Raw genomic sequence first — 25797 nt, 5'->3', positions numbered from 1 at the left:
CCAGACGCGACCTGCAATCTCCGGCGGCTCATTTCATCCTCCTCACGCCTCGAATCGCTAAATCAAGAGAATAATATTCTCTTTCTGCGGCCCTGCGCGAGCTGTACGTCTGATCACACCCCAGCTCGCCGGGTCAGAAGCTCTGGCCAAGGACTTTGATGCGTGTCGACATAGAGAGCGGAGCCAGGGCTTTTTGCTGAGCCAGTGGGCACACTGTGGTAGTAAGGAACATCATTAGTAACAAGATTTGCTTTAACACCGGCAAGTCCCTGGGTGTCGTGGTTTAACCCCAGCCAGCAACTAAGCACCACGCAGCTGCTCACTCACTCCCCCCCATCCAGTGGGATGGGGGAGAAAATCGGGAAAAGAAGTAAAACTTGTGGGTTGAGAGAAGAATGGTTTAATAGAACAGAAAAGAAGAAAACTAATAATGATAATGATAACACTAATAAAATGACAACAGTAGTAATAAAAGGATTGGAATGTACAAATGATGCGCAGGGCAATTGCTCACCACCCGCCGACCGACACCCAGCCAGTCCCCGAGCGGCGATTCCCCGCCTCCCCCTTCCCAGTTCCTAAACTGGATGGGACGTCCCATGGTATGGAATACACCGTTGGCCAGTTTGGGTCAGGTGCCCTGGCTCTGTCCTGTGCCAACTTCTTGTGCCCTGGCTGGGCATGAGAAGCTGAAAAGTCCTTGACTTTAGTCTAAACACTACTTAGCAACAACTGAAAACATCAGTGTTATCAACATTCTTCGCATACTGAACTCAAAACATAGCACTGCACCAGCTACTAGGAAGACAGTTAACTCTATCCCAGCTGAAACCAGGACACTGGGTCTTTCCTCTAGTATTTTAGTGGCTCATTAAGCTGCTCGCAGATTTGAGAGCCACCGGAGAACGCAGGCCACGGTGCTGGGACAGGGACTGAGCCCAGGAGGGAGGTGACGGTCCTGTGCGAGGCCGGGAGCCGCACTGGCACGAAGGAGCCTTTTTGGCAGTGCGGTTTTCCTGCTGTCACCAGCCGGTGCCTGGCGAGCTGTCACAGCCATAGGTGGCCTTTCTGTTTTTAGCATGTGCTTCTAGTCTGATCCCGCGAGTCTGCGGGAACCCTGAAGCTTTTTGCCTTTTTCTCTTCCCCCAGCCTGTGCTCGGTCCTGTCTTACCCAAAGCTGGCTCTCAGGGTTGGTGCAAGGTGGCGATCAGCCGATGGTAAAGCAGGAGCCAGAGCAGTGCCATGGTAGGCGGGGGAGAGAGCTCCTAAGGAGCCCTCTCCAGCCACCCCAGCAGGGCTGGCAGGGACAGACAGCCTGCTCCACCATCGGGGCATGGGACAAGAGGTGACACACTCAGTCACATTGCTGCAGGGACCATGCCTCATGTCAGACCTCTGGGACCACACAGCCCATCACCCGCGCCAGGCTCAGGCACCAGAGAAGAGCCAAATGCTGCAGCTTCAGTGAGCGGTGAGGAATTTTAATTCAGAATATCTGCTCAGCATATAAACCGGCGGCGCTTCAGTTGCATTTGCTGCTGGCAAGCAGTTAAGCATGGGATTTATAGACCATCGGAGGAGGGAGAAGCGAGCCCACTCCAGAGCTGCTGGTGGGGGCGAGTGGGGACGTGCACCTCTCTGGCTGCCACCGTCCCAGCCCAGCCTTGGGCAGATCCCCATCACAAGGAAAGGGGGATGGAGCTGATGGGGTCAGGCAGGTGCCACCAGAGCTTCAGAGACCACCGCTACTGCACACCATGCCGGCAGCCTGACTGCCTGCCATTGCCGCTCCTACTTGCTCCAGGCTCTCAAAAGTGGTTTTTTTTGAGCAGTCGTTTGCTCTTCTCTCCACGTATGAGCACAAGTCTCCTTTGCTCATAGAAACAGGGCAACGTCTCCCAGCTTATCGGTCTGGGATGCTCTCTTTCTCCATCCGATTGGGGAAGCTGCTGATATGGAGCTACCACTCACCTTCCTGCTGCTCTCCTAACAACTGCCTTATTAAACCTAACAGCCACGTCTGTAAGCAAATACTGCAGAGCCCCCATCTCCCAACAGGAGCAAGCCAAATCACCAGCCTTCCCGTGGCCACTGGAGGGAGGGAGACAGGATTAATTTCCCTTCCCTCCGGAGGAAACTCTTCAGTGTATGGAAACATTCCAGGAATTCAGATGAAAAACAATTCCTAAGAGATCAGTTAAGAGTTTGGATGGATCGCGTGATATGCGCTGATGTCTAACCAGAGGAAACTTGGCAAAGAAAGCTGCTTGGCCTGGGGGGGAGCTGAGGGGAGGGCAAGATGTCCAGTGTGGAAAACACTTGTCTTGTAAGAAAACATGCAGAGATGAGAACAGCAGAGGCAAAGCAACGGCAGCTTGGGTGCAAAGGACGAGCGGTACCTTCCCCGCACCAGTTTAGGAAGGGTCCATGGCCAGAGAAGCACAATAAACCCTGCTGTGAGGCAGAGCTCCAGGAAAAGCAAGGCTTTCCAGCCTTCCCAAGGTCAGCAGCCTTCGTATCAGAGCCATGCCTTCATTTAGATGAAAAACCATGCAATGGCAACACCAGCAAAGCTCTCCTCAGGTCAACACAGTGAACCCTGGAGCAGGAGATATCCACATGCTAGAAATAAACAACTCTGGTTCCCCATCCAGAGAAAAAAAAAAATCAAGTTTTTCCCTTGCACTGGACTGCAGGGTCAGCTTCATGCTGCAATGACAGCAACAAGCCGCCTGCCCGCAGCACAGGGCAGCCCTTGTGTTTGCCGTATCAAAAGCCCTGACAGCACTAAGCTTCCAGGGTCACCCCATGCACTTTTAACACCAAGTCCTCTCTTCCCATGCCGAGCGTATGTACATCCCATGCTGCGGCTGCTCTGCACCAAAACCCAACCCCGGGGGCACTTGCATGACTGGCAAGTCCTGAATGCTGAACTTTGCACGCAAGACTGATCTGCGCCGTTACTGCAGCCAGCACTGCAAGCACTGCAGCCGGCAGAGCAAGAGAAGTACTTTCCCCTCGTGTGCTTTCAGACCTGGAAGAATGTTGTTTAATTGCACACGATTGGAAAAGGTCATGTAAAATCAGGAAACAAGAAATACCATCTCCCCCAGCCCCAGGAAGGGAAGCAGCAGTCACCCCAGGAGCAGCATGGCCAGAGCCTTGAACTGCTTTGAAGACGCTGTGCCCGACAGGCACTTGGACTGGACAAGCAGCATGGCAGAGAAAGCTTTCTGGACAACTTGCCTGAAGCATTTTCAGCTTCTCAATGAGAGCCTTTGGGAAAGGGAAAGAGATTGGAACTTGCCGCCAACAAACTTTAAAACTCGCGGATAATCTTCTGGTTTAGTCAGGGAGGAGGGGGGGTGGAAGGAGTTCTAGAGAGCAGATTGCTGGCTCCCATTATGGAAGCAAGCTTAATAAAATTCATAAAAATATTGGTGGTTCTGCTATGCTGTGCCAAGAATGTGTTAGAATAAAACCTTCTGAGCAGAAGGGAGAGATATAATGTCATCTTAGCCTTGATATGAAAGATCAGCCTTCATCTCCTAAAGCATATCTCAAGGAGCAGTAACTAACACATTTACTTGCCTTCCCTCCAGAGCAGGTCTCTGCACAGCCTCGCTCGCAAGGTTCATCACTGTCGCCGCCTTGTACAAATGGTACTGGGATGACCCTGGCTTGCAAAGAAGTGATAAGATAACAGAATAAAGAGGGAGGCGTTTTTTCTTATTGGGGTTTTAATGACATCCCAGTGCAACACAGACCAGCTCAGTTTCCTCCATGGGAAATCTACATCAAGTTACTTTGGATTTCTTTAAAAAGACCAATCCCACCCTACCCTAAGTCCATGAACTGATGCATCTGAGCACACCGTAGCACTCCCTTCACCTCCCTCTTTCCCAATCCGCCATGCCAAAGCAACAGTCTTGTGTTTTGCCATACCAGAAAATAGAGCAGGGAGCAAAACAGAACTACTGGCAGAGAGCTGCAGTCAGGAAGGAGCAGATTTCACTTTCCAATCCTGCTCTCTTTCCCCTCAAGCTTGCTCTGCTGGTAACAGGAGGATGGAGAGGAAAGCTCTCACACTCATTTCTCAGAGCTTAATTTGGGAACTGAGCAGCCAGACCCTTGGGACCAGAGCTAGCTCTCGGCATGGTACTGATCCTCTTCCAAGGCTTTCTTTAGTCTCCTGAAATGCCCTTCAAACCTTGCCCTGAACTTGTAGGCTTAAAAAGTTAACCACAACTAGAAAAAGCAAGAGACGTGTATGCTTGCCCCCTTACCCAGATGCTGATCACACATAGCTTGAAGCTTGTAGCTTGGCTTTGGCCTTAAGGGTCTGTGTGTCCACAGCTGCACCCCAATGTGGCTGCTGTCCCTTAACTAATAGTCTGCCTTTCTGCAGCCCTTGCCTTGGTTATTGCCAATAACCCACCTCCAATTTCCAACCTAAAACCCTAGAAACCATTTGCAACCCTAGAAAAGGAGTTCTCTGCCCTTCTCCCTCAGCACTTCTTCAAGGCAGGCAGCCACTCCAGCAGAACCAGAGCCTTTATTCAAATCAGGCTCCAACTCTGACAAATGGTTTGCCAGTGTGGCCTCTCTTATCTTAATAAATTTGTTATGTCAATTCTGTTTTAGCTTAGAAGGTAAAAAAAAAACCTGCTCTGCCAGCACACCCACCCCCTGAGCACAGAGAACCAACCAAGCCTTTGTTTCCGACCACCAGCCCTAGCTCGGTTTGTTCATCCCTGGGAGCTGAGCACAGACAGATGCAATCCAGCTCCCCAGGCTGTGACAAGCTTCACCAGGCTGCCCACAGCAAAAGAGAGAAAAACTCGGTGTCACCCTGAGCACACAAGTCTGTCAATGCACAGCGACTGCAAGCTGTTATGTGGGAAGGTGCCTTGCCCACTGTTTGACCGTGACTGTACCAACATGAACAGCTCAAGCCTCTAAAGAGAGGCTCGTCGTTTACTCCAGGCTCTCACAGCACAACGGTACTCCCTGTAAGCACTGTCTGTTGAGTCCCAAAAGCCTGATTAGTGCTTGAACTTTCCCAAGCCCAGTCCTCCCCTTCAACAGCGTTAGTCATTCAGATGCTGTTAGTATCCCCCCCGCAAAAAGAAACCTGCACGTTCCTACAGGCAGCCACGGGGATGAGCCTGGATCCTCATTCCCTGAATGCCAGTCACACTCTGAAGTCAACAGGGGCTGCACACAGGCAGCTCAGCTAACGTCACAGAAACTATTGCAGCTACCCAGACATACAAGAAAGCAGAAGAGAAAACAAGCATCTGTGTCCTCAGAGAGGAGAGGAAGGACTGCCCAGGCACTTCAGCAGACTCAAGGTTTTGGAAAAAACACATGCTACAGAGGCTCTGTGAGTGCACTGAACAAGTCAGAGTAGTTAAGCAGAGAGGCTGAGAAATCTCCATCCTTGGATTTAATGGACAGTCAGCAATGACAGAAGCACAGGGAGACAAGAAGAGAGGGACAACTTACCTGTGAGGGGCTGCCCAGAGCAACCTTCCGAGACAAACATCACCTCCCCGACACACCACCATGACACTGACCAAGCCTGTGCCACGGTGCTGCTAATGAATAGAATAATTCTGGGAGAAAGGAGCCAGTAAAAACAAGTCAGTGCTTTACGCTCATGTTCTAGCAGGACTGTACAAAAGGGTCACCAAGAGAGGAGAGAGGAGTCACGCTTTCCTCATTGCTTGGAAGCCTGGTGGTGCAGAGCCAGCCCTTGGCCTGGGTGCAGGAAAAAAAGCTGAAGGAGCCTACCAAGTCCTTTCAGAAATAAAGCCACACTGGTGGTGTCAGTTGGTAACAAAGAGGCCACAGCAGGAACAGATATAGTGAAATATACTATTTTATTGCTGCACACATGCTTACACATTTCTTCTTAAATACGTTGCTCTGATAAATTTTACAATCTTCTTAATTCAACAAGTGGCTAGTAGTAAATAAAAAGGACAGAGGCAACAGAACACAAAAAGGACACTGGCAACAGAAAAAAATCAAAAGGTTTTTATTTTGTGATAAAATTATTTGCAGCAAGAATAAAGTGAATTAAAATCTAAGTTTTGACCTGGCTCATCTTAATTAGAGAGCTTGCCTGCATGCTGACCATCTGCTTATGCATGCTTTTTGATAGCCCTATTTCGCCAAAAGGGATGGGGGGGATTAAAGGACCCCGAGTAATTGGACAATCTGATGGGCCTCACAGATGTGACCACTAAGTGCACACAGACAGATGAGGCATTTGCTTGGCAGCCCACGTGGAACTGTGCTACTGGGGAGGCAGATCAAAAGGCCACACTGACCTTTCCTCCCACGTGCACAACTGCAGCCTCACTTGCTCCACACTTAAGGATGCAGGAATGGAATTATTCAAGAGCAGCCATATGGAAAACACTTCCCAGCACTGCTGCCCCTCCTCTGTCTTCTTCCTGCTTTGCCCACTACCAGTGTCCATTTGCTTTAGCAGCTGAGGCATCTGTAGAGAAAAGCATTAGCACATTCCTTGGTAATCCTGTTTCTCCATCTCGTTCAGTACAAGCAGAAGGCAAAGGCCATGTTCTGTTCCCTGGTGGCCCTGTGCAAGCCTTGTGCAGGGCTGTCACAACCACTGCTGTGGAAAGCCGACTACTGAGATGTCAGATGCAGAATTTATGCAGAAGGAGCACAGGGGATGTGATAAACTAAACATCCTGCTTATGTTCAGTGTCATCTTCAGCCATATAGGGAGAAGAAATGCAGAGGAACTGAACCAGCTGGGTTAAGCTGTCGGTTTCTGTAGCAGGCTTTCATGAGCCTGACACTCCACTGAGCAAGAAAACAGGCAGTTCTGCTTTCACCCTTCTTTGTCCAAAATATATGGGACCTCATATCAAAGCCTTCTCAATAGCCTTTCCCCTCCTCAAGTTTACCGAGATGCCTTTATCAGTTCAAGTTGTGCTGGGCTCTTTAGTAGTCCTGTCAAAGCCACACTGAGCTTAGAGATGGACATGGAGGTACATTCCACAAATCACACAACAAATGCACAGCTCCTCTCCATGTCACCACCCCAAACAGAAGCACACTCCTGCTGCTCCCTGCTTCCATACAGCAACACACCCTTGCAGGGATACCTCCTCTTCCCTCACCCTAATATGGCTGCAGAAAACAAACCACAAGAACTCCTTGCACTTCCTCACAAGCATTTGGAAACAGAATTGAAGCATGCACCGCTTGAACAGCCCTGCCACCACCATCCTCTGCCCCAGACACTTGTTCTGCAAGAGACACCAGTTAAACACAGATGACAAAGTGCGCAAGCATCTGGGGTTCAGGTACGTCAATACATCTCATTCCTGCCCCAGCTCTGTCCCCAGCTTCTGTTAAATGCAACTCAATCCTGACACGTGATTTGGCCGAAGTCCAGCTTCTCTTCGGCACAGTGGCCAAACCCCAGTGCCCGCTCCGCACTGCATCCGAACCCAGCCTGCTAGTGCAAGTGGTGCCCAAAGCCTGCCCACGTACCTGCAAACAGCTTCAACAGATGCCAGATACAGGCAGATGCTCTGAGCAGGGGCAGTGAGGCTGCAGTTCTCACATGGTATGGGAGCATCAGTCTCTCACCTGGTGAGATCAGCAAAGAAGAGAAACCCATCCTCCCGGTACATCCACACCTGAAGCAAGTCCCTGCCAAACACTGGATCTCCAAACCCTTCCTTTATCCATGTGAAGCACCATCACCGTTACAGAAAACAACACCCTGAAGCTGCGGGGAATCCGTGCCCAGCTCCCACCTCAAACAATAAAAGCACACCCGACATGGATTATTTCAAGTTCTTGCCTCACAAAGTGACCAAAATGACGATATGTGTTAGTAATGGCAGCCCACTGCCTGTGCAAGATTCATTATGTGCTTTACACGACGCCTCTTCTCCGTTCCAACTCACGGCACGGCAAAGTATGCCTGGCCTGTGCCTTGGAGACCGGAGACTCTCATAACATGCCATTCTGGAGATGAACAGCTCTGAGGGCAGCCTATTTGGCAAGGCAAGCTTTATGCAGGGGTATCGCCTGCTGATTAGTGCCAAGGAGAAAGAACATCATTACCCTCATTAGGAGTCTAGGGAGACAATACGAGATAACACGACCTACTGCAGAACACAGATTCAAAAACATTCATTAGTACAAACAGTGAATTTCCTGGAGAACAATGAAGCTACAAGGCTCAAGGCTGAGCAAAGCCAGAAGGTTGATGAGTGGGACAGCTGCCCTGCAAGAGACCCAAAAGGCCCCTTTTCCTTTCAAAAAATATTTCTGGTGACCCCTCTTCCCTGGCCCACCACAAATGGACAAAAAGAAAGGAAAAAGTGCTGTTTCCAAGAAGAAGGTCTTTCCTTCCCCCGTTAGGAAGAAAAGGGGTGCTCTCCCTTTTTTTATGCATTGAAAGCTACTGCTTTCTAAGAATGGAAGGACTCTGGTCTCTACTGTATTCCCAAAGATGTTTGTTCAGAAAGCAAAGCTTTTAAATTGAGCACTTCAAAGCAATGAAAAGCTAGGGAAGAACTGGAAATCACTTTGGTATTTTTCATCTAAGAACTAGAATAGCAGGTGACGGCAGTGCCTTCCACATAGCCAAGCACTCCTGTGTCCCTGTTAGGGAAGCACCACCCAACTTTGCCAATCTCATAAAGCTGACAGTGAAAGAAAGGCTACCTCCCTTCCAATATACTTATTTGGAGAGTTTAATCTTGTTTTCTTCCTCTGCTGGTGGCAATTCAACAAATACCTGCCATGAACCAGTTTCAGAAGTGTGTTGTTGGGCAACACCCAGCAGGATGGGTCCTAACACCAGGCAGTAGCAAGTCCCCCAGAACAGCTCCCTCACCACCCCCAACAGCTTGCAGTCTCCTATCTACATTGTATTGTACAAAGGAGCAGCTACTGATTAGGCCTGAGCTTTAGGAGCTGCTTCTGAAAGACGAAACAAAAAACAAAATAAAACCAAACACAAACCAGACATGCAAATGTCCAGACATAAATAAATTAAAAACAAACCATGCTTGAAAGTGGATGGGAAGAAGGACAAAGAAGGGGAAGAGAGACATTCAGAGACTTGGATGTTCTTGCACTCTGAGCCAACCTAGCGGGGGCTACACAGGTTGCATATGACAGGCAGGGTTTGCACACATCAGCACTCAAGCCCTATACTGGCCAGGAGGTTTTCCAGAGCTTCTAGTTTCTGGTTGGCTTCCTCAATGGCACTGTAAGTCTGCACGTTGCTGGTGATGTGGAAGCGGATGTCATCGACTAGAGGAATGGAGTCAGTCTCCTGCCGTTCCTCCACAGCCTCTGCATTCTCCTTCACAGCAGCCACAAACTCCTCCAACTCCACCAGCTGCACAGGGTGGACAAGAGAACCATTAGGAAGACAAGAAGACAGGTAAAGGGTTGGGATAATGGGCTCGGCCACTGTTGAGGGGTCCCACAGAAGAAAAGGAAATGCTAAGGGTACACGGAGACTCAAATCTTCCTATCTCTCCTACAGACATTGCTTGGAGACACATCCTGCTCTTCATCCTAAGGAGGCAGTAATACTCCAACAATAAATGGTCACAACTGTAAGCAATCTGCACCTCAGACAATGCACTGTGATACCCACTAAACTAAGCATCCATAGTTCTGGTATTGGGGCACATAAATATGCACAATATTCCCTCCAGAAAGGCTACCCAGCAGGAACCAGGAGATGCTGCCAGACACTTTTGGGAAGTGTCTTGCAACAGGCAAGACAGCGGGTGCTTGTGCCCAGTTCAGAACCAGGAGCCACAGATGACTCTGTCCCCACCACGGCTCTCGGCCCCACCACCAACAGTCGACCAGCAGATCACGGCAAGACAGCTGCTCTCTTCTGTGCCCAACCTGACAGAATCAGGTCACCCATGAATGATTTTGCATCAACTTCCCCAGGAACATGTGGTGTGCTGAAGGGTGAGAGGCAGCTTCCGTCTGTCTATGCTACTAAACTGTGCCTGGGCACGGCAGGTTGCTGAGCCCTGCTCTGTGCTACACACGCTGCCAAAATCTCTCCCTGTTGCCATCATCAGTGCATCTCCACAAGATGCTGGCAGCTGCTGATGTTTGAACAGCTGGGGTGGCTCTGTTTGTGCCAACACACCCTTCAGAAGGCACATTGCCAATGCTGGGTCCGAGGACTCCCACCCAGGCTAGAGAAGGGGAATGCAAGGGGAACACGCAAGCAAAGCCCTACCTTGCCCAATTACTACTTGGGATATTCATCAGCTTTCAAACCAAATCCCTTTTCAGAAGCCAGAATCTGAGTGCATGCTGATGTGTCTATCATCCCCAAGCTATACACTGAACAAAACAACAGCCCCAGAATCATTTCCTTTGCTTTTCTCACATGCCAAAAAGAATTTCACACCTTTCAAGCTGCAGGTGAAAATGTTACATTCCCACGTGAACTGTACAAGCCAATTATAAAGATCTGTCTCGGGACAAAATCACCACATAGATTTTAGTTTATCCTTCTGTATGGCAACTTTCTCCACGAGTCCTGAAACTTCAAGCTATAATCACTCCAGATAACACTTAAATGGAGCATGGAGCCCCATAAAGAAAACTTCAGTGTTAGATTCATTACTTCTGGCTGTTTGACAGCCAAATTTCCCCTGTGGAAACCCCTGCTGTTAGATTTGTCATCCTAGAGGAGACTAGAGATCACATTGATTTCTCCTTTCTATAGCATTATGCCAGGAAGAACCCCGCCCCCAGCAAACACCAAAACACATTTCCTGCACAGAGCTCCCCATTGGGTTCTCCAGGCCACAGCTGGTGTATTCAGGCAACACTGGTGTATTCAGGCAACACCGTTGTTGCTCTGTGCATGGGGGCTGAAAGCTCGGTGAAAGTCGCCTGCCCATGGCACTTGCAGAACTTTTTGGGCAGGTTTTTCACCCCACAGTCCACAGGGATGTGCTAGACAGCCACCAGCATCTGGCTTATTGCAGTGACATCAGGTACTGCCATACTCCTCATCCTCTGTCCTAATTCAATGCGCTTTGCTACTTAACCACCCCTCATTTTCAGGAAGCACATTAAACCAGAGAGGGCAACCATTTATTACAGACCAAAGTACAACCATTAAATCTGTTGTATCTATGGCTCACTGTGCAGTTAGATTTACAGGCACATACAGTAAGTGCAGCGGGGAGTGTTTCTGCTACCTTCTCAATGATCTTTGCCATGTACTCCGTGCACTGGTCCTCCAGTCGGGTCAGCTGGAACAGTTTTGCGATCCTCCAGATGCTGACAACGTTGTCCTCATCGAGGATCTGAGCCAAGGTCCTGCCACAAAGGCGCTTGAGCCCAGGCAGCAGGTACATGTCTGCCACGCACAGCACATCATAGGCGTTTTCTGGAGACAGCTGGCAAAGGAAAGAGGAGAATTACTGCCCAGTCCTGGTCACTTCACTTGTCTCTGGCAATCTGCCTTCTTCCTTGTGTTTTAGCAGAGATTCCCTAAAGTGTTGTTTGGCCCACTACAGGACAAGTGTTAACAGTACTATGGAGAGACAGGAGCTCAATCTTTCAGGGCTAGCTGTTCCACTCGGTTACCACAGAGGAGTTTAAAATGCTTGCAGAGGCAGCTTGCTCAGCACAAAGCAAGAATTTTGCCACGCTGCAGCTAACGCCTCTAGCTAAGCACAAAGCAATTCTGAAACACTGAAGTGCACCTGAAAGCTGGGTGCTAAGAAATGTTCAATGTAGCAGTGGAAGGAGGTAGCTTTTACCAGAAGTACTGAAAGTCCTTCAAAGAGACAAATGGAACAGGCTGGCAGAACAGAGCACCTTGTCCCCACTAGGACTTTTCCTCCGATTTAGTACAGCTGGACTCGCATTTTGTGAAAAATGTGCAAAATTCTCTTAAGTTCCTTCCTCAAACTGGCTCTGCTAATTCAGCCAGCACAACCTACCTGGCACAGGGACATTCAAGGACAGAAAATTGCACCACAAATAAACTCTAGGTGAGGCCCAGCTAGGTAAGGAACAGACTCTGCACATCAAATACTACTGGAGCTTTAACAGGCATTCAAACTGAGCTAAATTTGTGTACCAGATGCTCAAGCTTACACTGTGGTGAATGGCCTTTAACATTTTCAGGCTCCTGAGCTAGAGAACCACCCTCCCACTTCCCTCTTGGATACTTTTGCTCCTTGCAAGTGATCTCAGGATAAAAAATGCTGTAGATAATGTTGGAGACACCACCTCCAGCTTCACTCAGTCTCTTCCCCCTGGCTGGGCAAATCCTATTTTAGTCAACCATCTGCGTCACTAACCTGGAACTAGAGCCTCTCTCTGCATAGTTCTGTTCCTGCTAATGTGAAGTGCAAAGAGCACAGTTACCCACATCCATTTTAACAGCAAATCTGCAGGATGCAGCATACCCTGGCTGTGGAGGAGGTGAGATCACTTTCATTTAGAGACCAAGCCACACTGGTCTAGATTGAGGAATGGTAACTCTGGTGCAGCATGGTCCACTGCCCCAATAACTGGTCAGCAGCAAAAACACTGCTGTCCACATCTACACATGTGGTTGCTCACTCTGACAACTGCAAAAGGCTGATTATTTCTTCCCCTACAGCTGTTCACACCAGTGTTTGGAGAGACTACTCACCACAAATGTCTCAGCTGTATAACACCCTGCAACAGCTGTGCAGAAGGATGCAAGATGTATTAGAGGCATGCCACAAGTGCTGTAGTGCCACAGTGGTGTAACAAAGCTCTTGGGGTTATTAATCAAGTGGTGCTTTGTCCTTTCATAAGCTCCAGGAACTTCACAAGTTGGAGGCATTTGAGTCAGTAGTATTGATGGCAGCAGATCCCAATTACTTGATAGAGGACAAATCTGGCAACCGTTCCTCCAAAAGCTCCCCTTGAGCCCACACAAATATTCTCATCAGCAGCTTCTCCTTCTGCTGAGAACCCTTTCTGTCCTCTGCACACACTCTCCCCTCCAACTGCAAACACTGTCACTACTACATGGCAGAGAGACATATAAATCCTTTGGAAAAAGAAACATGGAATTGGGAGTGCTGACACTTGGCTGGAGAAACCTAGGGCAGAGAGAACACCCCACATAGCCTGGTTTTGGCTAGGATACAGTTAATTTTCTTTCTAGTAGCTTGTATAGTCTTATGTTTTGGATTCTGTATGAGAATAATGTGGGTAACACACTGATGTTTTCAGTTGTTCCTAAGTAGTGTTTAGACTAAGTCAAGAATTTTTCAGCTTCTCATGCCCAGCCAGCAAGAAGGCTGGAGGGGCACAAGAAGCTGGGAGGGGACACAGTCAGGGCAGTTGACCCAAATTGGCCAAAGGGATATTCCATACCATGTGACATCATGCCCAGTATATAAACTGGGGGGAGATGGCCAGCAGGGGGCAGATCGCTGCTCGGGAACTAACTGGGCATCAGTCAGCGAGTGGTGAGCGACTGCATTGTGCATTACTTCTTTTGTATATGCCAATTATTTTTATTATTATTATTATTATTGTCATTTTATTATGGTTATTCTCATTATGAATTTCTTCCTTTCTGTCCTATTAAACTGTCTTTATCTCAACCCACGAGTTTTACTCCCCCCCGCCCCGATTCTCTCCCCCATCCCACCAGCGGGTGTGAGCGAACAGCTGCATGGTGCTTAGTTGCTGGCTGGGGTTAAACCACAACAGTGTGGAACTTGAGCTGTATTCCTGTTTTCCTGACCATTTTTCCTGGTAGTTTTTCATGACAGATGAACCCTCTGCAGAAGATCCTATCTTGGCTGCTCAGTTTGAAATCCAAACTAGTTTCTGTGACGGCACCATTCTGCATAGAAAACATATGAGCAAGATCCTTTCAACTCCTACACATTGTCGTTGGTCTGTCCTCCTGCTCCAAGTCGAGACATGGCAGCTGAGGCACCCCTTGGAAAGGGATGGCTGCTTGGGAAACATCCTTCCTGTGAGCCATCACAAGGAGGGCAGGCAGACTGGAGCGGTACAAAGGAACAGGGTCACACTGCAGTGCAGTCACAGGGTCAGGAGGATCTCCACAACCCCGACATGCTTCTTTCCCTCTCTGCCGGCCCTTTCAGCGTGTGGCTGAGGGAAGAGTGCAGACAAGTGAAGCATCTGCTCTCTGGCATACCAATGGCAATCCTGCCCTTGCTGCCTGCTCAATACATCTCTCCCTACCGCACATTCCCTGCTGCTACCTGGAGGTGAACAGATCAGCAGAAACAAGGTCACAGCTGCGTGCACTCTCTGTATGTGCCACCTAACCCAAGAGCACAAATTCTGCTTGGGAGAAGTGACACTGGCAGGTGCAGCAGCGTCTCTGATCACTGCCCTAATGCCAGAATGTGTTCTGGCATATTGTAGCTAGACCTGCTGAAAGTATTTGCCACAAAACCAAAGCAGGAAGCTGCTTAAATGCTGAGATTTGCTGCACCTTCCAGTAGGCTGAAAACTAGGTGGGTTAGGGCCATTTTGTTACTGCTTGTGATACTGAGCACAGTAAGGCGTTGGTCTCCCAGTGGAACCTTTGCCCACCCCAGCAATAAATAACAGTGGAAATAATGACTTGCTACAAATGGAAAAGTAGGCTATGATGCCAAGAGTAAATAAGCAGAATCTCTCAACCTTTCCACATCTCCAAATGTGTTCAATCTGCCATCTACTGGCAGCTGCTCACCTTATCCTTCCACAGAGCCCAAGAGGGAAATCTGCAAAGCCCTGCATTTCTCATGCCAACATACAATGTGCAACCTAATTTCTAAATTTCTATTATGGGATGGAAGACTAGGGATTTGCTTCCCAAATGTCATGCACATAAACTAGATCCCTGCCTGGCTAACAGTAAGTCCCAGTATGTGGGTTCCTGAGACAGAAGTGAGGTAGCAGAGTAGGGCAGTGGGATTTAAGAAACCACACACAACAACCCCCTCCAGATGTTGCAGGAAAATACTACTGTGAACACCTCCAGAATTATCCAGCACAGGAGGAAAGGCTCCATGGCTGGCCTCACCTCTGTATCATCACTGTAGATGTAGTAGAGGACCCGGATGAAGATGTCTTCTGAGATATTGTGGAGAGTCACCACAGGGATGCTGGGCTGTGTCTGCAGCTCCTCACTCTCACTGAAATGGTCTTCAAGAAGGGCTTTGAAATAATCACTGCGACCACAGAAAAATGCCTGGAGAGGGAAGAAACACCAAAATACTAGCATCTTTCTCACTGCACTAAACCAAACAGCACTTCCAACCAGCTGTCAGAGCAGCTCAAAGATATTTCAGAAGTTCAGACTCTGTAACTCTGATTCTTCCTATTTTGAAGCTGCATCTCCAACATTTTTCCATACCTTATTTCTATCCATGCCTACCCTCAGAACCAAAAAAAAACCAATCTGTAAACTTGAAATCCAAAAGTAGCATGGCATTAGGGAAGGAGTTTGAGTTGAAGTTGGATGTCAAAAATCCATTCTTACTGCTGTCTACTTGCAGATCAAACATTCCCCTCTCCAGACACTGAACTCACAAGCCAGCAGTAGGAGATTTTGCAGCTGAATGCTGTAGCTGAATCCATGAATTTATCTCCTCACCTCTGCAAGAAAGGCAAGGTTTGCTGTTTTGTTAAATGGTTTAAATATAGTTTCCAGCTGCAATAAGATTTTCCAGCTGATGAGGCAATGCTGCTTCCGCAGAGTGTATCCAGCACTGGATGTGTGGGGGAGACAGGTAGACTAGACTCGTGGCAAAAAGGATGGAGAATGAAGCACAAGCACATACCTTATGGCACAAAAAGTTGTAATCTGCCACCCGGAAACACACATCGGGACAACTGTTAAAGTTGTCAGTGCTGTCAAATGGCAGCTCCCCAAAACCAACCTAGGAAGAGAAACCAGAAAACCCTATCTTTAACATCCATGCTTTAAACACGCTCAGGGTCCCAGCTTTGGACTTCTTGGTCTTCCCAGAAGCAACCATCCATCCATTCCCTCAGCACAGTACAGAGCACCAGAGATGCTCTGAACACAGATTTCAGTGTGAAGAACTGAAGCCCTTGCACCCCTGACAGAGATATTCCTGGTACAAGTTACAGCTGCCTCCCTTATCCATGGAAAGTTCCTGACCCTCCATAGACCTCTGGAAAGCATTTCTGCACCACCTAACAAGGCAGATAACCAAGTGGAGGCAAAGTTTACTTCATGTAGTGGGTATCATAAGCATACTAGAGCTTAGGACTAACCCTTTACTGTGAAGATGTACAGGTAGATGCAGTAACACATAGATTACATAGATGTATACACACAGATTGTTTGGCTACAATTACTGCCTCACTTGAATAATCCAACATTTCTAAAGCACATTTTAGATTTCTAATTTGATTTGCAGCCAAAGATAGTGTTGTTGCAGTATTAATACTCTAGTGAATTATTTTAACACCAACACACCTCCTCCCAGTCCCACATGCCAACAAAGACAACACACACACACACCCCCCACAAAAAAAAAAAAAAAGCTGTTGGCCTTCTGTTATTTTAAAGTGACACTTCCAAATATTTTCACTTTCACCTTATCGTATATACAGGGTAATTCAATTGTAAAAAAAAAAGTTTCTATTCACAGTCATGTAACCAAGACAATTAATCTCTGGAAACAAAAGTTTCCCCCGGTTCTTGCTTTCCAAACACATGCCCTGATCTGCCTGGGCCGAGAAGTTTATTACCACTGTCTCTCATCCAGGAAAGTTACATCCCAAGTTTGCACATGGGAAAACCCCAGGCTGACCGTGAGGATCAGTCTCCCAATTGCAGACTACCTACGCGCCGTTTCCAACGCGCCTGCCTCCATCCTAACTGAAAGCAACTGACTTTCAGCTTTACTGAGGAGCCAGATGACTCCTCCCTCCCAAACTAAAGAAAGACACAGCCTGCAATACACCGGATTAGTGCTCTCAGCCAAGCGCAGTTTGTATGCAGCGAGGTTTCTCTCACAAAACAGCTTCTAGGATGTGGCAAGGCACCAAACTGGCAAAAGCTCACACCACCACTGAACATGGCAATCTGGACCCATTTGCCAAGGTCTTTGTCTGTCCACAGCAATATTTGGCAGCTTCTGATTCCTAATCACAGGAGAGTAAGCCCAGTAATATTCAAATTGTGCACATGGTTGTCGCAGTAATGCTGCCTCTCCATAGCACCTCTCTCCTGTAAGTCCTTCCCCATTGGGGAACTCCTCTCCCAGAAGAGATGCAGCAATTCAAGGAACATTCCCCACCTCATCTATTACCTGCTTTCCGTACAGCTGTGACACAAAGGGCACCTCCAGCACTGAAGATGAGATCAGATCGTCCCATTCGTAGATTCCCCAGGCTGCTATTTTGCTGTAATCTGTTTCACGTTTCAAGGCAACGAACAAATGGCAGTCTGGGGGTCTGCAGCCACGCTCTCTGCGGCATCGCATTACAAATGCTAGTCATCACGATCCAACTGCCTGCTCTGTTTGCCTTGTTGCTATCCCCACCCTATGCCCACTGCTTCCATGTCCTCTCCTAGAAATTCTGACAGGACTTTCAAGGCTACAGCTTTGCAGGCACATTACAGGTAAAACAAACCTAGAAACAGGCTTTGATAAGCTGCCACTCTTCGTAGCACAAGAATTTTAACTGAGACATAAACTCCACATCTCCTACATGCATCCCTTCTTTGCTCCCCTTGTCCAAAGGTAAATCTTTAAAAGGAATCCATCCCTCTGGAATGGACATGGGACTTTTATTTGCCTCAGAGTTTGTCTCCTGAATTACAAACTCCTTCAGGCTCAATTTCCTGCTTCTAGCCTTGCCTGGTCCCTGCTCTGATGCTCAGGTTTACAAGGTCATTTCCAATTCCTACTACAAAAGCACGTTCACGTCTTTGTCTCTCCTATTCAGCATGAAGTGGCTTTGCAGATTTTTCCTTTTTACTCCCCTCTTAAGTCTCTACTACTTCTACTCTCCTCCCTTGTCATGCCTGAGGAATTTAATCTCCCTTTCAGGGTCTCTCTGTAGAAAACTGGCTTATTCCTCCCACCTCCCCATTCAGGCAACCTCCTCAGCGTACCTCTGTCCAGGCAAACCACAGCTGCCAAAGTTAAGTATGTTGCCCAGGAAGCACAAAACAGTCTAGCCTATGAGATGCAAACACATTCACAATAACTCGTTCACCATACAGAAACATTCTCAACACCTCTGTAGCGTAAGACTGCTTCACAGCATCTTCCAGCCATCACATGTGGAGGACCAAGTCTTTGCTGCTACAAATTTGCTATTAGTGCTTAAATAGAAATGTTGCTGGAGGCAAAAACATAAAAAACAAATCAGTGGCAGCAATTTGTACCTTGGCCAGATTATCTCAGGAAGAAAACTGTAAATTAATTACAACACAAAATACAGGGGTTAGCGGTCCAAGAGAAGATTACCAACCCATAACTAGATGCAAGTGGATTGGATAAAAACTAAAATTGGAAGCATGTTGTAAATAGTTCAGTTAATCTGCCTCTGCCAAATGGGCAAAGCAAAGCACAGGAATAACTGCCATGGACAACCACACTACACAGGTGCAGAGGCAGACAAGACGGAACCCATCTACTTGTTTCAAACTGTTCTTTCTACACATTACAAGATTTAGCTTTACCCCAAAAGTGACAAATGGTCACATTTTTTTTCAGCCACACCAAATGTCTATACAGATGGAGAGAACAGTAGTTATTTCATGGCAAACTCTGACCCTTTTACATCTGATTTCATCTTGGTTTGGAAAATAAGATTTCACTTAAAAGGTAATAAAAAATGAGCTACAAGGAAATGATGTGCCTACAGTCTCATATACCAGAAGCCCTGGAGTCTCTAAATCAGAGGTCAGCTGGCAGACACAAGATGAAGAGCTAGGCAGAGAGACAGTGGAAAGCCACATGGTTTTTGACAGTTGCCTGGCTTTTGACGGTATTTTACTTAAATCTGTCACTGCTAAACTTCATTGCAACAAACCAAAGAAGCAGCTGTTGTGGTCAGAAAAATTCTGGCCATTACTAGTTTTAAATCAAAACACAGACAACAACCACACTTTTAAAAACAAACACTGAAAGAGGAAAGGCTTTCAAGTACAAACAGGAATGAGAAACAAGATACCAAGATTATAAACGTGTTTAAGAGTTCAAAGAATAGAAAGTTCTCACTCTAAAAACTAATAACGAATTCTGATAGGATATCAAATGTTAATTATTGTTTTAGTCATATAACATATTACTGAACTATGAAATTGGGATGCATAGTTTTCTGCATCATTCAAGTATCAGAGACATTACAGGCAAATTATTTGTTTATAGTGAAACAAAGTTGTATACATCCCCATTTCCCGTAATGTGGCATTACATGACATGTAGCAGCTTAGAACGTCTCTGCCAAATTCTGGAAATACTGGCTTTTATCCAGAAGCCAAATACCTATTTTGTTCTGCATAGGCTGGAAAAAAATGTATGTTTCTCTTGAGGACACGGATGTTTGTATATGACTATTCATGGTTACACAGTTTGTATACTATTCCTTGTATGGCATCAAACCCTGTAAGAATGAAGATGTGTGATTCCTCTATCCAAGAAAAGATGCTTAACTCACAGAATTTAACAATTTGCAAACATTAGCATGAGATATAAATGGCAATAGGATGAAGACCTTTGTTCATATATTCTTTCTAAGTTAAAAAACAAAAAAAATACCTAGAGAGAGAAAAACGGGAATCTTTTAGAATTTATCAGGCTTAAACAAAGCACCCACATTTGTGAATGGCATACAAATTCTCTAGTGAATAGGCATGTGCCCATGACCTCTTCACTTTTACAGCCATAACAAGCCTAATGTTGCTGTAACTGCCTTCGTTCTGATCTATGGACATAGCAAGAAAACCAGAGCTCACAGAGGCATTCACAGTGCTCTCAGATGATTATCCCAAGTTTTGTATTTTCCTTCCAGCTCATTAAAAGGGAAGTGTTTCTAACACTTGAGAAGAAAAACTTAACCCAACGGGAGTGTGCCATCAAGGTCTGGGAACAAGCAATCAAACAGAAAGCTTTCTTTTTATTTGTGATGTGACTTAAAATTTATGTAAATCTCACTGTTTTGGGGTCCATGATCCTTTTTTTAATTCTTGGGGAGGTAAATGTGAGGCTTACCTATAGTATCACCTCCCTCTAAGGCCTGCAAACATACAGAAAAACATATGGAAAGCCACAAATAAATGCACAGTTGTTTGGGGGAGGTAGGTTACATAGGAAAGATTTCTGCTTTGGTAGATGGAAACTTGATGGAGAAAACCTCCCTCTATAAGGTGCTCAGTACTCAGAGAAATATGTCTGCCAAAAACCAGCACAAAACATGTCGGCTTAGTACAGGTAAGAAACCTTATCCATGGACATGCACACACACATACGCTCTCTGCAACAGGCAGGTCTATTCAGCAGGGGACAAAAAGAAAAAAGGCAATAAACTTTGCTACATCACTCAGTCATACAACTTGTGGGCACAGCAGCCACCTAAAATGTTATTAAATTCAGTGGTTGATATGAGAAAGAGGGAAAAAAAGGACAGACATAAGAGCAAAGTGAATCTGCTGATATTACAGAAAAAAACAGATGCAGGCAGAATGAAGACCACTAATATTTATCCTGTTGTCCTGCAACCGGCAGCAAAGATCCATGTATATGAGCCTAACTAGTAATACTGATGGTATTTTAACATAGTGATCATCAGCCTGTGGTCTGTGGGCTATTTCTAAGGGTCAACAAGATGTAGTTATGAAAAACAAATCTATTGCCAGTCAAGTTAAATTTGTTTCAGAGGGACTCGCATTTCTGCTACAAATATTTTCAGGGTTTGAAAGCACCTCACCACTGCAGGATGTCAGTTCCTAGCAAGCAAGTCCAGCAAGTCATCCTCCATCTGCGTGACCCTTCGGGTACCAATGCCTGCTGATAAAACACTTCTGATACTCAAGAAGGATGGCAGAGAGAAGGAAAAACAGCTGGGGCTCAACTCTTGTCCCACTGTAGTCAGTGGGGAAATCCCCAGCAACCACCCGGCAAGGGTTTTGTTTACCAAGATCTCTGCTGTGGGAGAAATCCAAGGGAAAGGACGAGCACTGACAGCCTCATTAAACATTTGTACAGCATTTCCAAGCAATAAAAGGCTTTCTGTGTTTGGAGCATCAGCAAACAAGCACACACTAAACTCAAATGGAGAGAATGCAACTGAACACATCTGAACACATATCACAGCCCCACAGAGACCAGAAGTAGTATAAATGCTCCCTACCCGCAGTTCGGCTGGCAGGGCGCAGTCTGCTAGAAGAGCCAGATCTTCCTGCAGCCGGCAGTTACCTGTGGGCTCAATCGTCAGCACTTTCACACAGGTCCCTGGCTTGGAAGAGACTGGAAGAAGCACAAAAAAAAAAAAAAAAAAGAAAAAAAAAAGAAAGAAATAGCAGAGATGCCTAAATTCCTCTACAAACATTCTCTCCCATTTAAAGAAAAGAAAGACACTCCAGGAAAAATTGGTAATATTATTGCTATTTAGCTTTTACTGCAAAACACATGTGATTCTTCTATGTAAACATGCATACAGGACCCCTCAGCACAGCTGGTGAGCAGGGCTGGAAGGGGATGCATGTATTGTTGTCTCTCCTCAAACTTCCACTTAATTCCTTGTGCTGGAACATCAACTGTAGCAAACACAAAGTTGCCACAGGCATATTTCAAGCCCAACCTGCTCTCTGCAATCCTTGTCATCAATTACAGTTGAGGACCATTGATCAGGCTGCCCATGATCCCTGTAGGAGTGAGTCACACAATGCCTCCCCCAGCTGACCACCACCCCCCCCACTGACGGTGTCATCTAAGGCAAAGCCCGTGCCAGGGAGTATTTAGTTAAAATAAAGCTGCTTCCATGTCTCCCTGCTCTGTCACGTGCTCTCATGGGTCCCATTTCAGCTGTGCCATCCTAACTTCACTCCAGGGAACAAAGGGATTTATTCTTGTTTAGGTAATAAGTTCTGTGCACCTGAGTCTGTCCTCTACTCTCTACCTGTAGACCCCCAAAACACCTGGACTCCTGAGTATGCCTGTGTTCTTTGCAAACATTAAATAAGCATCGCTACCACCAAAGAGATCAAATAAACCATACAGACATGGCAGCTTCATTTGCCTTTTTCAGACCTACTGTGTCTTCCTGTCTTACCCTACCAGCCTACACGATTAAACAGCCTAATAAAGGGCAAGCAAAATACACAATCATACTTTGGAAGTCTTGCTATGACCAAAGTTGCTGTGGAGGTCATTGAAGGCAACCCTCCCTGACTTCAAATGAGTGGCAACTCAAAGTACACCCAGCTATTGTGTTACAGTATCGCTGCCAGCGCAGCCTTTCCTCTTTCTGGTCACCTCCCTCCTGCAGTTCACTACCTCAGGTTTGTTTCCAGTTCAGCATGCTTTGGGGTGAGGACTGGAGTATGTAAGACATTCAGGAGTCCCTGGCGTTTAGGGAAGCATGTGAAAAAAAATGGAGCACCACTGGAAAATGCGATGTTGTGGTGAGGAAGGCTCAAGATGCTGTTCGGAACCAGACAGATGCAGACTTAACTCTCAAGGACAAAAGAGTTAAGCGGCCCCACATTCTGAAGCACTCAGAAGAATTTCTGACAGGCATGATTCACCACATTAAAACCCCTTGCAGGTGAATCACGCCACCTTGAGACCTCATTTTTCCTGACATTTTGCGCAGCATTACATGAGCTCCATCAGATGACTCCATTGGGCCGTGGGCGAAACAAGACCACGATATGCCACAAAAGAAGTTCTCCACCCCCTCCTCCCCATTACTGCTGCACCCTTCAGATATGCCACCACTGCACCTCAAATAGGCTGAATATCCCAGAAAGATACTGGAAAGGGAAGGATAATCTACCAATACAGGACAATCAGGTACCATCATTGCCACACACAGAGCTACACTAGCAAGGAGACAGGCTGCTCTATTAGCAGTAAATGCTACCTTCAGATAGATGACTTCCAGAGTAAATAAGCCAAGAAGAGACCTGGCACCAACACAAACAAGACTGAGTGCATTTTCTCAAAGAGCCCTGTGCACTTAGAGACCAGCATGAGAAAAGGAAATTTCTCACTGTTCAATTAGAAATTCTTTATGGCAGAGAGAATCATTTATATTTGTGTAGTGCCTATTCCAACACTCGCCAAATCAGTCAGGCTCTGTAAGTGCTAATGGACCCAGCAACTTTTAAGCAGTAGTCAAGGGAAAGAGTTCTTCTCTTGGGATCTACAAAGCATCTGTGCACTTTCACAGTGACATGAAAGAACAGTGCTTTGTCTGAGAAGCAAATCTGTCACGAGACATTTCAGACACTGCATCTCTCAAATCCAAGAGCACAGGATTTGGTATCATAAGCAACTCTCTCCTAACAGAAACAATAAAAAACAAGTGACAGAACAGGAATAAGCTGTTGGCTGCAAGCAAGCAGCAGGGACCATCACCTTCTCGCAGGAAGTAGGAATGAAGGGTTTTCTGAAAAGAGCAACATAAACAATGCAAGCAGCTGGAGGGAATAAGACAACTACAGTTGAGAATGGAGGATTTTGTTCTTCTTCCCAGTCTAGCCAGCTATATAGCATGGAACATCACCTACCAATTCACCAGCTGCCTTTGTTTTAGTGCTCAATACTTCTTTGTAGTCTTTTTTTCAACTGAGCCAATGCACCACAAAAAACAAGAGCCACAAGAAACCCCACCAAACTCCCAAAACTTTCCAAAAGGATGCCACACTCAGATACTTGCCTTATACATCCTCCTCCCAACACCACGACTAGCTATAACCACAGATTCTGTACATCCAGTGTCTCCGCTATGAAGGCAAGCATCACAAACCTTGCTCTCAACCAATGTAGAAATACCTGCAGAACATTTATTTTCAAATACCTCCACTTCTAAAGGAAGGATTATGGCTTAATCTGGACAAACCCCGTCTGAGCTCTTCCAAACACTGCGACAGTTTTTTTCCTGTTACAGCAACAATATACACGTGGGGGAAAATATGCAAGCATTCACACTGAAGTCTCTCTCAGGTGCAACAGAAGGCACTGGGTCATCCTCTTCATGGTTTTCCTAAACTACTGTCTGTGCATGCCAAGATACTAAGTGCTTTTGAAATGCTGATTAACTCTAGATAATGAGATTGCAGAGACTGCAATTACCCACTGGAGCTGCATGGGCTTATGTCTCAACCTTATAATACAGATGCAAGACATGACCCTGCTCTGCAGACCTGCAGTTTGAACAAGCAGAGATTCCTAACGCCCTAGAAGGAACACTAATGCTTTGTCAAGTGCCAGACATGATGTGATCCAAGACCTTTCCCAATTTTTAACTTCTATAATTCTTACATGTATTACTTTCTGGAGAATCAAGTTCTCCTGGCTTCCACATGAGATCAGATGAGAGAAACAAACTTTTAACAGACCTATCAGCAGTTCTGCCTATTCATTTGAATCCAACCTGCCATAATTAAAAATAAAGCCTAGTAGTTCCATCAGTGCTTCACACCACCCATTGATTATGTCTTCTGTCAGGCCTTAGATGTGAAGAACAGCTGCTCCCTCCCAAAGAACACAGAAATTAAATGATTTGTTCAGTGCCATCCAGGAAGTCTGTATTACATTTCCAAGTGGAGCATGTATCTGAAACTCCCAATCAACCTGAAACGTTAATTCACCATTTTCCATTTTTAAAACCCACCAAGAAGTCAGCTTTTTTGCAGTTCACAAATTTAACCACCGGACTTCATGATCCTTAAGTTGCCAATGACATACTGTGCAATGGCTTCAGACAGCTAGCAAGCTATCCACCTTATTTTCCTCCCACAATCTAATTTTAACTCAATGTTTTAAGGTGGAATGGTCTCCTCCACGGTCTCAGATAGACCCTGGGAGAAAAAGATAAAAAGCTAAAAAGGAAAAAAACAGGGAAAAAAAAGACCTCCAGCATCTCACTAGACTACTCTGGTATCAAAAGATGCCGCAAGATAATTTTGTTACCTGATTGTCTGAGTAGCTTTTATTTTCTATTCATGGTATTCACCACCACTCCCCTTTTCCACCACTTAATTAATACACAAACTGTTATCTTAAACTATTTGTAGCAAGAAATCAAGAAATGCACTTCTAACCTCTTCAGATGCATGTTTACATTTGTGTTTACATGGCTGAGGTAAGACTTACGATACGGTTTCCAGAAGGACTTGCACCCTGGTCTACATGGGAACAGCTGTGCCGTGGTAACCTTGTACCCAACCACCACCAAACAATTGCACATGCATAAGGGGAGACATACACACAGCAATATCTTCCATGTGATTTGCAGATGAGGAATTTTTTGAGCTAGAAGTATTGTCTCTATCTGTTAAGCCCAGCAACTTCAGGAGGCTGAATAATCAGAACTCTTAATTCAAAAGGGAAAGGTGGAATAGCTACACCCTTACCTCTTAGATTAAGGACGAAGATGCTATTGACTTAAAAGCTACAGGCTAGATTCTCTTCTCAAACCAAAATTAACTTGACTGAAGTAAAGGAGTTAACTCAGAGCATGAAATAAGAATCAGATGTTTTTTAGCCTGAAGGTTTTGTTACC

At 46.2% G+C, this 25797-nt stretch overlaps 2 protein-coding genes across 3 annotated transcripts in view; one reads left to right on the top strand and one right to left on the bottom strand.

Moving 5' to 3' along the window:
* The window catches only part of TPRA1 (transmembrane protein adipocyte associated 1), a 185618-nt gene that overhangs the window by 68756 nt on the left and 91065 nt on the right, over positions 1 to 25797 (top strand). The gene's annotated exons all lie outside the window — the stretch shown is intronic.
* The window catches only part of ABTB1 (ankyrin repeat and BTB domain containing 1), a 29848-nt gene continuing 9917 nt past the window's right edge, over positions 5867 to 25797 (bottom strand). The window contains exons 8-13 of one of the 2 annotated variants that reach the window (XR_012653876.1): positions 21418 to 21533; positions 15861 to 15959; positions 15101 to 15268; positions 11256 to 11456; positions 7537 to 9406; positions 5867 to 6511 (exon numbers count right to left, since the gene is read on the bottom strand). Coding sequence is in view for 1 of the 2 variants with exons in the window: in XM_075053318.1 (XP_074909419.1) it covers positions 9200 to 9406; positions 11256 to 11456; positions 15101 to 15268; positions 15861 to 15959; positions 21418 to 21533 (791 nt within the window). In the remaining variant the exon portion in view is untranslated. Of the gene's footprint in view, positions 9407 to 11255; positions 11457 to 15100; positions 15269 to 15860; positions 15960 to 21417; positions 21534 to 25797 lie in introns of both variants that reach the window. The other variant, XM_075053318.1, reaches the window with a different exon arrangement.

The sequence above is a fragment of the Buteo buteo genome, chromosome 21 (assembly GCF_964188355.1).
Source record: "Buteo buteo chromosome 21, bButBut1.hap1.1, whole genome shotgun sequence".
NCBI lineage: Eukaryota > Metazoa > Chordata > Aves > Accipitriformes > Accipitridae > Buteo > Buteo buteo.
This window is presented reverse-complemented; position numbering and strand designations above follow the sequence as displayed.